This window comes from Mus caroli, unplaced genomic scaffold (genome assembly GCF_978045245.1).
Source record: "Mus caroli unplaced genomic scaffold, Mus_caroli_1 scaffold_13, whole genome shotgun sequence".
Taxonomy (NCBI): Eukaryota; Metazoa; Chordata; class Mammalia; order Rodentia; family Muridae; genus Mus; species Mus caroli.
In genome coordinates, this window is record NW_028227268.1 from 39,317,346 (window position 1) to 39,330,174 (window position 12,829).

Here is a 12,829-nt window from a genome sequence, read left to right on the forward strand (position 1 = left end):
AGCAAGATTTTGCTGAAAGGACCCAGATATAGCTGTCTCTTGTGAGACAATGCCGGGGCCTAGCAAACACAGAAGTGGATGCTCACAGTCACCTATTGGATGGATCACAGGGCCCCCAATGGAGGAGCTAGAGAAAGTACCCAAGGAGCTAAAGGGAACTGCAACCCCATAGGTGGATCATTATTATGAACTAACCAGTACCACAGAGCTCTTGACTCTAGCTGCATTTGTATCAAAAGATGGCCTAGTCGGCCATCACTGGAAAGAGAGGCCCATTGGACTTGCCAACTTTATATGCCCCAGTACAGGGGAATGCCAGGGCCAAGGGGTGGGGGTGGGTGGGTGGGGGACTGGGGGGGAGTGTATTGTGGACTTTTCGATAGCATTGGAAATGTAATTGAGGAAAATACCTAATTAAAAAAAATAATGAAGAACGATACAAGCAGAAGAACTGTATTCATAAAAAAACAGATCTGAGAACAGAGTACATGAAAAAATGAAGTATATTTGAAAGATAAATTGTATTGATAAAGAAATAGATCATAACAGAACATGGCTAAGGATGATGGGGCCTGTGAACACCCTACTCATAGCCCCCATCATCAGAACTGTCATGACGGGCAACCAGTCTTTCGATGAACTCCATCAAAAGTCACAACAGGTTACCACTGTATGTACAATAGCCGCTAAGGGCTAAATGTCGAGAAATTTTTATCCTTCACAAACATAGATTTATAATAACGACATTTCTTCCTATATGAAGGAAATACCAAAATTTCAATTAATGCGTAATACTTGCAAGTAAACTCAATGCTGCAAATACCTGTACAGGTATTATCTACAGCACAAACAACATGATGATACGAACATAAAAAAAATACAACATGTCAAATCCTAAACGAACAATATCAACATCTTAAAATCCTGTTATCAATACTTCATCGGAAATGATCATACAAATAGAAAAAGTAGATGCCATGTTGTAGCCCCATTGAAACTGCCAGCATGGCCTAAGACCTGCCTGTAGACTGTCTTACATACAAGAGATACAATGTTTTCCTTTAAGACAGGATGTGTCAAGACAGACTGGAACAAGAGTTAAGACATTTCTTGAAAAGTAAACTATATAGTTGCATGCCTTTAAAAATGCAGACATAAAATGATCACTTCAGTTTTACCTGGGTAAACTGTAGAAAGATTTGTAGAGCATTATCACCTACATACTGTGAAACATCATTGTGCCATCCTCCATTTTTTTTTATGTCTCGTCAGATTCGAATATGAGTTAAGACTTTCTCAAAACGGAAACTATATAACTGCCCACATTTAAATACGAAGACATAAAAGAATCCCACTTTCTCCTGGGTAAACTGTAGAAAGAATCACAACTTCCTAAGATTTCAGCAAGAGCTTTTTCTAAGTACTTTACTGCCTTGGTCGTCAGATAATATTTTTGGGGGTAACGTATTTTCGCGCTTGAGTCATAAAGACACATTGTCTTATGACCCAAGTATGTTATCTTTACTATAATACCTATTTTCGCAGTGTAACCACAATGGTTTACCAACGTCTGCTTTAATGTTAGGGCAATTTGTTTATAATAGCCCTTTAACTCGGCACCTAGTTCCCCCAGAAGACTGCTGTTGCCTTCCAGGTTCTCATCTCCCTGGACAAAGACATACAGGGTTAGGAGACCGCCCTGGGAAATATGAAGCACATCCCAGATAACTTCCTGCTTCTCTTGCAAACCCAGATTCAAAGCCCAGCTCTTAGAGATAACCAGTGTTCCTTTAAGCAGGGAGCCCAATTCTGTCCGGACTAAGTGCTCATAGCCTTCATGTAGTGAGAATGGTTTCATGCAGAGGGCTTCTGGAGAGCGTATCAACTTTCCAGGCATCACTAGACAAGAAAAGAAAGAACAAATTATAAAAGTAAAATGCCCGGAATGTTGTGTGTGACACATCACCAAACAGTTTATAAGTCCCACACTTTGTAGCCCAACCGATAAGGTGAACACAAGATACCAAACACTGATTCAAGAACTGGAAGGAGGTAGATGCAAGGGGGACTTGGACACTCAAATGGCCAAAGAGGGAGCCATGGAAGCAGCTGAACACTCACAGTCTCAGAGGCTTGCTCTGAGGAACTCCACGGATGAGAAAAGTCAGGTAGCAAAGGACAGACTAATGTTGAGGACAGAACAGTCAGGTGATGAAACAGGAGAAAAGCAGGGAGAAATGGGGAGGTTCCCCAGAGCAAAGCAGGGAGCAGAGTGCATTGCCAGAGCTCCAGGGATGGGGAGAGGACACCTCAGAGAGGACCACAAGGGCTGGTAGGCTTTCCTGGTGAACACAGACTGGCAGTCCCAGCCATAAGGTAGCATACAGTTCTTCAAAGCCTTGTATCCAGTAAAGGAATTTGAAGCAACACTTTCATCTTCTACCTGACAGGTTAAAATTACAGAAGAAATTTCTTTTATTTCCTCCCTATCCTGAAATTGTAACATGTTGCCAGGTTCTATCATGTGTGTGTGTGTGTGTGTGTGTGTGTGTGTATGTATCAAGTAACTCAAGGGACCTGATAACAAGTAACACTCCCAGTGCAGGAGCCTGGAGACATCTTTCACCACAGAGCCCAGTTGAGCAAGAAGGCTGGAACCTAAGTCACAGCAACCAACCTAGGCAGCCACAGTGAAACTACCTGGAAGGTGAGCACTCTGTTGAGCAGCATCAGGATTGCCATAAGGAAAGCAGCTAAAGGGACGGTGTGTCAGTCTGCTTGATTGAAGTGTGTGTTTCTATTGCTTAGAAATGCATGAGAAGAGAAAGGTAATTTTAAATTTCTCATAAATCCAATAAGTTTTGCAAAGCACAATCAAAGTCTCAATTGAACCCTGTGTTCCTAATAGAAACAGAAGTCAGATTATAAGGACAAAAAGAAACGACCAAATTAGAGTTTGATGATACTGAACTGCATTCCACTTCCCTCAATAAAACATAGCCGTAGAGAGGCTGCTAAGAGTAGTTTAATGTATTAATAAGTCGATGGGTACATTTTACTTTGTGTTTATTTGTTTCTTAACTTGAAATATGGTCTCGTATAGCCCAGGCTGGCCCCCAAGTCACTATGTGGCCAAGAGTGACTGTAAATTTCTGATCCACCTACATATCCCTCCAAAGATTTTAAATCACAAGTGTACAACCATGCCTAGTATTAGGGTTTTATAGAGTACAGGGTATTGAAGTCAGAGGTTCTTGCATGCTAGGCAAGCATTCTTCCAACTAAGAAATGTCAGCAGTTTTGGTTTATGTTAAAAGCAGCTATATCTGGAAGGCAGGAAGGCTGGTCAGGAAAGGGTTTGTGGAGGGTGTGAGAAGCATGCATTTTCAGAGACTGTAAGGTTCTGGGGTGAGTTCACATGAGGCTCCAGTGTCTTAAAACCAGAATGAAATCAGAGAACTGAGATCAGGGCAGGGGTACCTGAGTGTAAGTTACAGAAGCCCTATTGTACAAGAGACTGGGACAAGCAAGCTAGAAATGGTCTGAAGACAAACAAGAAGAACTGGACGTGGATGTGTGAAGATCAGTGTACAGGAAGGGCAGTGTCCATGCCAGGCTGTGCTGCTCAGCTCTGATGGAAACCGGCCTGCCATGAGGCCTGGCCAGGCGAACACTCTCACTGTTCTGCTGCAAACAGTAGGGCTACATTTCCCCCTGGCCTGAGACTTGGCAGTGATGTCAGCTTAACCTGCTGTGGCACTTGACAAGAACCTTGAAGGGATAATGAGGCCTGGTTCCTCCATGTTCTTCCTCTAGTTCCAGCTACTAAAGAAGCAGGCTGTATCAGAGCTAGCTATTGTGAAGGGAAAAGCTCACAGCTTTATTGAAAGCAATGAATAAACTTTTGATAGCGAACCAGAGATGGGTAAATTAGCTGTTGGTATGTAAGGAGTTTTCAGGTTGCCCAAGCCCAGAAAGCAATCTTCCAACCCCCTCAGCCCAACATCAATTGATTATTAATCTCTGTTCCTTTACCTGCTCTGCCATCCATCAGGTGCTTCACCCATTCCTCTGTGGTAAACCTCTTCACACAGCCACCTTCCACGTACCAGGACTGGGGCTCTGCAGCGAACACTGCACAGCAGAATCTCTCCACTCTGAGCGCACACACATATGCACACACAGCTCCGGATCTGTGTACTTCGATGAATTTACATGTGTATTTTATGTTTTCCTTCTCCTCACAGAAGTGAGTGACAGGCAGCTGTTGGATGCACCTTCCTATTTCACTCTCTAGAAGCACAAGATCGCTCTTCTCTGCTTCAAAACCAATAATTTGCTTGGTTTTGCCATCCAAGCCAATGAACAAATATCCCCCTTCAGTGTTTGCAAATGCAGAAACAGTTTGAGGGAGAATCTCTAAAATCTTTTCCTTAGGAGTCAATTTTACTTCAGCATGTGTGGATTTCGTGAAACAGAATGTCTCCTCATAGGCAAGCCAGTCTCTGTTAAATAAGGTAAGACGTTCTTTAAGTGGTTCATTACAGATGATTTTTCCAGAACTTGTTCTGGATTTGAGGAACTGCAATGCAACCACTGCTTTCAGTTCAACTGAGAATGAGAAGATTCTTATGTACAAGTTCGTTTTCAAGGTGGTGATCCCCGGACCTCTCTGATTCGGCTTCCATGGTTTCACAAAAATGAAAAAGTAGTCTTTGTGCTGCATGAAGTCTAGATAGTCATGAGGAAGGTGCACGATACTGGGTAAGGAATATACCAAATCCAGTCCCATTCCATCTCTGGTGAAGCTGTAGTTTTGATTTTTAATGTGAGCCTTGACCACGCCCCCTCCAGAATTCAGCAGGGTGCACACAGCCTGTAATATACTTTTGGCTTCTTTTCTTCTCAGTTGAATATCTTTCATTGAATTCCTATTTTTCTCTCCAAGTGTGATTTCTCCAATAAACAGAACCAGTTCAGCATAGTCTGTCTCCTGATCAACAATGATGTTCGTTTTCCAATTTCTGTATCTGTTTCTCAGATGAAGTCCTTCACTGGAAGACACACAGAGTCATTTCAGAAGGACCTACATAGTTAGAGGCAGCTCTGCTTTACCACACATAGAACACAACCATCTCAGCTGCTCTGGATGAGCAAGTATGAAGGTCAGATGTGACATTTGTTTAGGGACTGTGGTAGTTTGAATATCCTTGGTCCATGGAAAGTGTCACTCGTAGGAGGGGTGGCTTTATTGGAAAAGGTGTGTCCTTGTTGGAGGAAGTGTGTTACTGGGTAGATGGTCTTAGAGGACTCCTAGTGTTCAAGCTCTGTTTAGGGCAGAAGGGAGTCCCATCCTGGTTGCCTTAGGATTAAAATGTAGTACTATTGGCCTCCAGGATCCTGTCTGTCTGCGTGCTGCTATCTTTTCACTATCATAGTAATGGACAGAACCTCTGAAACTGTAAGCCAAGTCCAATTAAATGTCCTTCATAAGGGTTACCTCAGTTGCAGTGTCTCTTGACAGCAATAAAACCTCAAAATAAGACAGAAGTTGATATCAGAGACTGACTATAGCTGTGATAGGCCTGACCAAGGTTTTGTTTGGAGGGAATGTGGATTTTGGAACTTTGTGTTGGGAAAGCAATGGAATGCTTTAATTTAGGATTAATGGGCCATAGTAGTAGAAATATGGAATACATTGGTGTTGAAAGTGATTTGAATTCTGGGGTCCTGGCTGAAGATGTTTCAGAGGAGCAGAAATTGACTATGTTGTCTAGAGATCATTCTTATGATGTTTTGGTGAAGAATGTTGCTGATTTTTTAACTTTTTTGAAGAGTCTGCTAGAGGATGAGATGAGATTCCAATTATAGCATTGACTTTGTCTTCTTGTTTATTCCCATGAAGTACATTGTCTATCAAGCACAGTTATCTTAGAGAGGAAAAATGCAACATGTCTGGGTCAAATATTAAAGGGTGACCTGGAACTAGAATGGGGCTAAATTCTGTTCCCAAGGATATTAAATGCAATTAAGCAAATGGTGAACTCATGCCAGGCTCCCATAGAGATAAGGTTATTGTTTATGCTTCTGCAGTTGAATAAGGGGTAGCTACACCATGCTAGGTGTTATTATGACACGGTTATTGTTTCCATTTGGACTTTTCCTTTCAACTACAATCCAGAACTTGTAAAGATCTTGTGAAAATATTGAGATGTTAGAAATGCCAAAGCCATGGGATACCTGCTGAGGAAAGCTCCTTGTAGTGGGTTTGGGCTAATGCTACTTGTATTATGTTCATTTGTGTCCCCCAAATTGCCCAAGAATACACATGTCCCCGTGCAAGACACCGAGGGACCCTGCCCCCACTCTGCTTTGATTGTTAAATAAAGGTACTGGCAGCCAATGACTGGGCATGGCAGACAGAGGCAGGACTTTTAGATTCCTGGGGAAGGGTCTGAGGAAGGAGGGAGGAAGGAGATCTGCCGTGCCTGGAGAAGGAGAGGGAGAGGAAAGATCACTCCTTCCCCACCCCCTTTCAGCAGGAAGTTGCTATGGAGACTCATCATCCTTATCCCTTGGTTTTGAATGTCTGGTTATGGATATTTTATAAATTATAAGTAGGTTGTAATTATAAGAGATAATTTGAAAATGGTCATAATTTTTGACGAGGAGGAAACTAAATAGAGAGCTTAGTCTTGGGGATTTCTATCTTTCCTCTCCTCTTCCCTATCCTTTCTTCCTGAGGTAAAGGTAAGGGGGTTAAAAGAAAGAAAGGGGGATAGAGTAATTTTAGAGGAAATTAGATAAATGGGAAAGGATTACTAAATTTACTCTTAAAGAAAACATTTTATTGCCATAATCATACATTGATAGAAATCTTTACATTTTGATGAAGAATTAAAATTATATTTTCTGACCTTAGTACGGAATTAATATATTGATACAGGTTTAAGGTTGTCATCGGTATAAATTTTTGTATATTGATACCAATTTTAAAATTAATTTTGTTACTCTTAGATCGCCATTGTTCCAATGCAACTCATTTAAGAATTCAAGGCTTAGACCCAGTCCTTCTAATAGCTGCTGTTACAAACTGTTTAGGATGAATAAGTAAAGCAAGTTAAAGGCCAGATAGTAAACTCATAGTAATATTAGACTTAATTATACTAAAAATGTTTTCAATATCATTCAAATATTAATAGCTAAGAGTAGTCAAGATTTAACACTTCAGATATAATATGTAGACAGATAGTCTTCAAAGCATCAGAGATCCACAGAATATGGCATTTAAAATCATTACATTATTAATAGATTTTTTGACTAGGAACCATGTCTATTCCTGACAGTATCCCCTTCACACTTCAAAGAACGTACTGATCATCACTACCTCCATATGGAGCTGCTCCAATTGTGGCAAGGTAGCCACTGGGCAAGAATCATCTGCAGACAAAAAATACTATCCAGGAAAAGACACATGATGCAGGATAGTCTACAGATTAGCTCTGCTAAGACCAGGTAAGCTAGTTCTTCATAATTCCTGCTTCACTTAATGTCATTCAGATGGTTAGAAGCCAGGAGCCTGAAGACAGATGCTCCAACGTTATGAGGAATATAGGGGACTGTCCAGGCAGTCATCTGTCTCTACAAATTGTTTAAGATTTAGAAGCTATGTTTTTGTGCTTCCTGTATATTCAGGTAATATTTAATTCAGTCTTGGATCTCGGATGGGGTTGTTTAGTTATAGTCTCATAACAAACTTAAGTTGTTTAACATTCAGGATGATTATCTATATTTGAAACGATGGTTTTCAGATGTTAATCCAAGTTAAAATCAAAACATGTTTCAGGTATAGAATTGTAAACCCTTTAAGTTAGGATAGATGATGGAGAAATTTATTTAAATGCCACATATGATAAACTGGATGTTGTCATGTATATCATATACAATTACATTATAATTTGAATAATTGTTATAATTGTGTTCAATTTATATATGAGAGAAAGAACCGTTTTAAGTGGACAAAAAGGGGTAAATATAGTGGGATTCATATAATGCTGCTTGCATTATGTTAATTTGTGTTCCCAAAATTGCAGGAGAGTGTGCATGTCTGCATGCAAGATACCGAGGGACCCTGTGTCCAGTTGGAAGTGGCTCTGTTAGGAGGTGTGTCTTTGTTTGTATTAATGTGTCCTTGTTAGAGGAAGTGTGTCACTGTGTAGGTGGGTTTTGAGGGCTCCTAGTGTTCAAGGTCCACACAGTGCAGAAGAGAGTCCTCTCTTGGCTGCCTTTGGATCAAGATAGATCTCTAAGCTCCTCCAGCACCATGCCTGCCTTTCTTCTCACCATGATGACAGTGGACTGAACCTCTGAACCTGGAAGCGAGCCCCAATTAAATGTTTGCTTTTATAAGAGATGCCTTGGCCATGGAGTCTCTTCACAGTAGTAAAGCCCAACTAAGACAGGGACTCTTGGGACAATTTTGAACTGAATACAGTAACTTGCACATTTTGTAAAATTCAAATTTATTGTAATGACTGTATATAATCCTGATGTAATTGTTTTGAATTAAGAAACATCATAAGTAAGAAGTCTCAGAGTTATTATTTCTGGGAACTGAGAGGACGGGTAAAAAACACTATGTTACAGCTTCCATTTGCAGGAAAGCATTCTCTTTCCCTTTCTTTCTTTCTTTCTTTCTTTCTTTCTTTCTTTCTTTCTTTCTTTCTTTCTTTCTTTCTTTTGTTTTTTGTTTTTTTTTTTTTGTTTGTTTTGTTTTCAAGATAGGGTTTCTCTTTATAGCCCTGGCTGTCCTGGAACTCACTTTGTAGACCAGGCTGGCCTGGAACTCAGAAATCTTCCTGCCTCTGCCTCCCGAGTGCTGGGATTAAAGGCGTGCGCCACCTCGCCCAGCAGCATTCTCTTTCTTTAAGGAAGGTGCTCTCTAATCTAAATCTCTCTCCTGGGGTCGCTTCTATGTTCTGGAACCTAGATTTTCTCTTTTCATTCTCTCAGGACATTTTTCCTGATCTTATGAAGCCATATTTGAACATTGATCTTCTAACTATGACAAAAAAAAAATCAATTTACATACTGCAAATCTTTCAAACTTCCTGGCTTGTCATGCTGTCCATCCTGAAGAATATTTCCTGGGCACTTGAGTTGAACAGAGGGCTGTGTGGATGTCTGTGTATTCATATCTTTCACCAACTGTGGGGTGTTTCCATCCATCTTTTCTTCAAATACCTTCTCAACTCTTTCTATCTTCAGATTCTGTGGACAGAAACAATTAGTGTGTTAGTCTTCATAACACCAGTCAACACAGTGTTGGGCTCTGTATGTTTTCTTCAATTCTTTTTTATTCTCTGTGAACTTCCAGGTTTCACTGGTCTTTTCATAGCCGTTTGTATTCTGATGCTATGCTGCTTCCTCAAGAGGTGTTGCCCCAGACTAGCAGTCCATCACTCAGGTGATCTCATGTGAAACTTCTTCCCATTTTAACTGGTCAATAATGGCTGGAGCCTCTGATTGGGCAGAGGAGGGGAAAGGTGGGACTTGGAGATTGAGAGTGGGTGCAGGTAGTGAGAGAAGAAGAGGGGAGGGGAATGAAAGAGGACTGAAGAAGAGGAGGAAGTCATGATGGACCAGAACCACGTGGCCAGGAGAAACCTCAAGTAGCAAGGGGTCTAATTGGTGGGGAAAAGTTAGCAGAGTGGTAGATTACCCCAATCTAGGCTTATAGTGGATAAGTGCAATGACTTCATTGTGTGCTTTTTATATAGGCTTATTAGGGCTGGAAATTATAGCAATAAGATTTTCTTGCAGCTGTGGTATAGTGGTTTGAATAGGTTTAGCCCCCTATAGATTCATATGCTAGAGGGCTTGGACATTCGGAGTGGCACTATTAAGAGGTATGGCCTTGATGGAGGAAGTGTGTCACTGTGGGGTTCGGCTTTGAGGTCTCCACCTAAGCTCAGGCCACATACAATGTGGAAGAGAGTCTCCTTCTGGCTGCCTTTGAATGAAGAGTCTAGAACTCTCAGTTCTTCCAGTACCATGTCTGCATGGATGTTGCCATGCTCCCACCATTAGGAGAAGGACTGAATCTCTGAAACAGTTAGCCATTCCAGTTAAATGCTATCGTTTACAAGAGTCACCTTGGTCATGGTGTCTCTTCAGAGCAATGAAACCCTAACTAAGACAAGTGGTCAAAACAATACAGATTTATCACTGCTCAAAGTGCCGAGAATAATTGCTTTTTCTCAAATAGAATATCAAGATGATCTGCACTGTAAAGTTTGAGGAACATTTTAGAAGGGAGTGTGTGGGGCAAGGGGCTACGCGCAGACAGCCTGGTTTTTAGTCGAGGCTAGATCTTGAACCCTGGGACCCGGTGGTGATAATTCACCTACATGGGATGGCAGGTGTTTGACCATGTCTCCTGGACTCCTGGCTCCTGTCAAAGTTACTGTCCCACAGCCCCCACAGGAGAGGCGTGGCTATCAGCCACATAGGAAAAGCACCAAGCCTTCCCACATGCAAATAAGATTTTCCCCAAAGTCTCAGTCCAAGTCAATGAGATGTGCCTGCTGTCGAACCCTGAATCACACCCAGAACTGTATATAAATCCATTGGGGGGGGGGGCTGGTGAGATGGCTCAGTGTTTAAGAGCACCGACTGCTCTTCCAAAGGTCCTGAGTTCAAATCCCAGCACCCGCATGGTTGCTCACAACCATCTGTAATGAGATTTGACAGTCTCTTCTGTAGTGTCTGAAGACAGCTACAGTGTACTTATATATAATAAAGAAATAAGTATTTAAAAAAATAAATCCATTCAGGGAATTAAAAGTATGTGAGAACTATTCCTTCGTCTGAGTCTTTTGTTCCAAGAGCTGTATGTAACACTTGGGAAGAGATCTTATCTCCTGGAGAGCCATCTGAGGTCCTACTGTACTCCTCACTGGATTGTCAGCTTTTCATAGGCCTAGCCTGTCCTGACTCAGTTCAGAGAGGCTCAGAGTTACCCAGCGACCTGGATGGCATGGCAGAGATTTTGTCTCCCTGCCTGCACTCACTTCCCTTCGCTGGAACCTTCCCACCTAGTCTGGACAGAGATCTCCAGGGAAAACCTCTGGTACCCAGGCCCACAGAAGTACATGAAGAATGGCAAAGCTGACAGCTAGAGGCTGGAGAAATGGAACTGTGGTTAAGAGAAGTTGCTGTCCTTTCAGAGGACTCAGGTTTGGTTTGCTGTATTGATCTGACCGAAATGAGAATATTGATTTCTTTAAAAAACATACAAACATTGTAAGAGTATATTTTCATTTTAACCCCAGGTATGGAAAGGGACTACTTCAGATTGCCTACAGCAGCTGAGTATGATTTGCTTGTGCTCTAGCAGAAGCATGGTTTGTCAGCTGTAGATAGTTCTGTGATGATATGACATTCGGAAATTTGGAACTCTTCCGAGGGTCTATAAATGCTATGACCATGAGAGGCAAGACTACTGTCGGTTGGTCTTGATCATTGTTGATGGGCTGTCGGTTGGTGTCAGTTGGTTGTGGTTTCTGAAGTAATCTTGTCCAAATAAGAAACAACAACAACAACAACAACAACAAGAACAACCACAACACTTTTGATATGTTGACGGCAAAAGTAGCTAAAAGTCTGACTACAAGGTATGCCCCATGAGTGGTGAGGCAGAATGGAAAATTTTATTTTAGAGGTTGTAGAGGAAAATTGCAGGGGACAAAGGGATGACATTTTTGAAGATTCCAGCAAATAAAAATTATCGTGGTTTCTTCTGCTTGGATATACCCTACTTTGCTCCCAAAGGGAACTTTCTGTTTTAGTGTTTATATGTGCATTTGTTTTACTTCTTCCTATATTCCATTTCATAAGAAGTGTGAAGAATGACTGTACAACAAGAAAAACTATGGGTGGAGGTGGAAGCACATGGGAGACAAGGATACCAGAAAAGGAAGAACAAAAATGCTCAGACCCAGTGATAGAGCAAGAGAATGGGAGTTTTCCCCAAGAGGAAAGGGGGAATGAAACTGGGCTGGCAGCAGACTGTGGTCCTTTCCAGTGTTGTGCACTTTCAGTGTCCAGTCCCTGCAGTCCCTGGGAGGGATGAGGAGCTTGGTGGGTATCTGCACAGGACACAAGATCAGAAAAAGAATGGAACAGACAGTTTTGAAGAAAAGATTAATGTCAAATAAACTACACTGCCAGAGATAGAGGAAGGGTAGCCTAGGGATACCAAATCACCATCAGCTTTCCCAGTAATTATACAGCATGTGCCTGCTAACCATGTGGAACATGGATATGATGATCCAGGGTGGCATCATAGGATAGATCCAAGGTGTTTTAAAGAGGCTCTGATTTCATAGAGGATATACTCACCTTATGTGAAACAACTTCTGAATACTGGGATACCCCAAATGGAAGTATTCTGTGCCAGAACCTTCCCCTAATGAGTAAAGATTTCAAGGGACCAATCAATGGGCAGTGGATAAAGAAGGTGGGCTGGGAGATTTAGAGAGGAGAGAGAGTACAGGAGAGAAGGAAGGAAGATGGAGGAAGAGAAGGAAGATCCAGATTCTGCATGACTTTAAATAGCCACAGGTAGCTATGAGTATCTTATAAGGGGTGGATAATGAAGTACAATTTGTCTTATCTAGGTGGGCTCTGAATTTATTGTGTGGACATTTTGTGGAGTGAGAACTTACTGATATAAATCTGACTGATAGATTACAAGCATGTAGAGTTTATTTTACCTGGTTACTGGGATTTGTGACAGCTAGCTACAGGGGGCATAATGACTGGGAAG

At 41.6% G+C, this 12,829-nt stretch overlaps 1 protein-coding gene across 1 annotated transcript; it reads right to left on the reverse strand.

Moving 5' to 3' along the window:
* Nucleotides 1–1,285: 1,285 nt before the first annotated feature.
* Nucleotides 1,286–9,228, reverse strand: LOC147001436 (schlafen family member 2-like). Its single transcript, XM_085829317.1, has 5 exons — nt 9,092–9,228; nt 4,036–5,054; nt 3,804–3,812; nt 2,701–2,793; nt 1,286–1,899 (listed from the first exon to the last, which is right to left on the reverse strand). Exons 1-5 carry the CDS (start codon nt 9,226–9,228, stop codon nt 1,286–1,288), a joined length of 1,872 nt encoding a protein of 623 aa, XP_085685443.1.
* Nucleotides 9,229–12,829: the final 3,601 nt, after the last annotated feature.

Excerpts from the sequence above, each read along its gene's own strand:
- LOC147001436 (XM_085829317.1), bottom strand. The coding sequence starts at position 9,228 with ATGGATGGAAACACCCCACAGTTGGTGAAAGATATGAATACACAGACA. Across the intron at positions 5,055-9,091 it reads GGAAGTTTGAAAGATTTGCA|TGAAGGACTTCATCTGAGAA; the intron begins GTATGTAAATTG and ends TGTGTCTTCCAG. Across the intron at positions 1,900-2,700 it reads ACAGAGTGCTCACCTTCCAG|TGATGCCTGGAAAGTTGATA; the intron begins GTAGTTTCACTG and ends TTTCTTGTCTAG.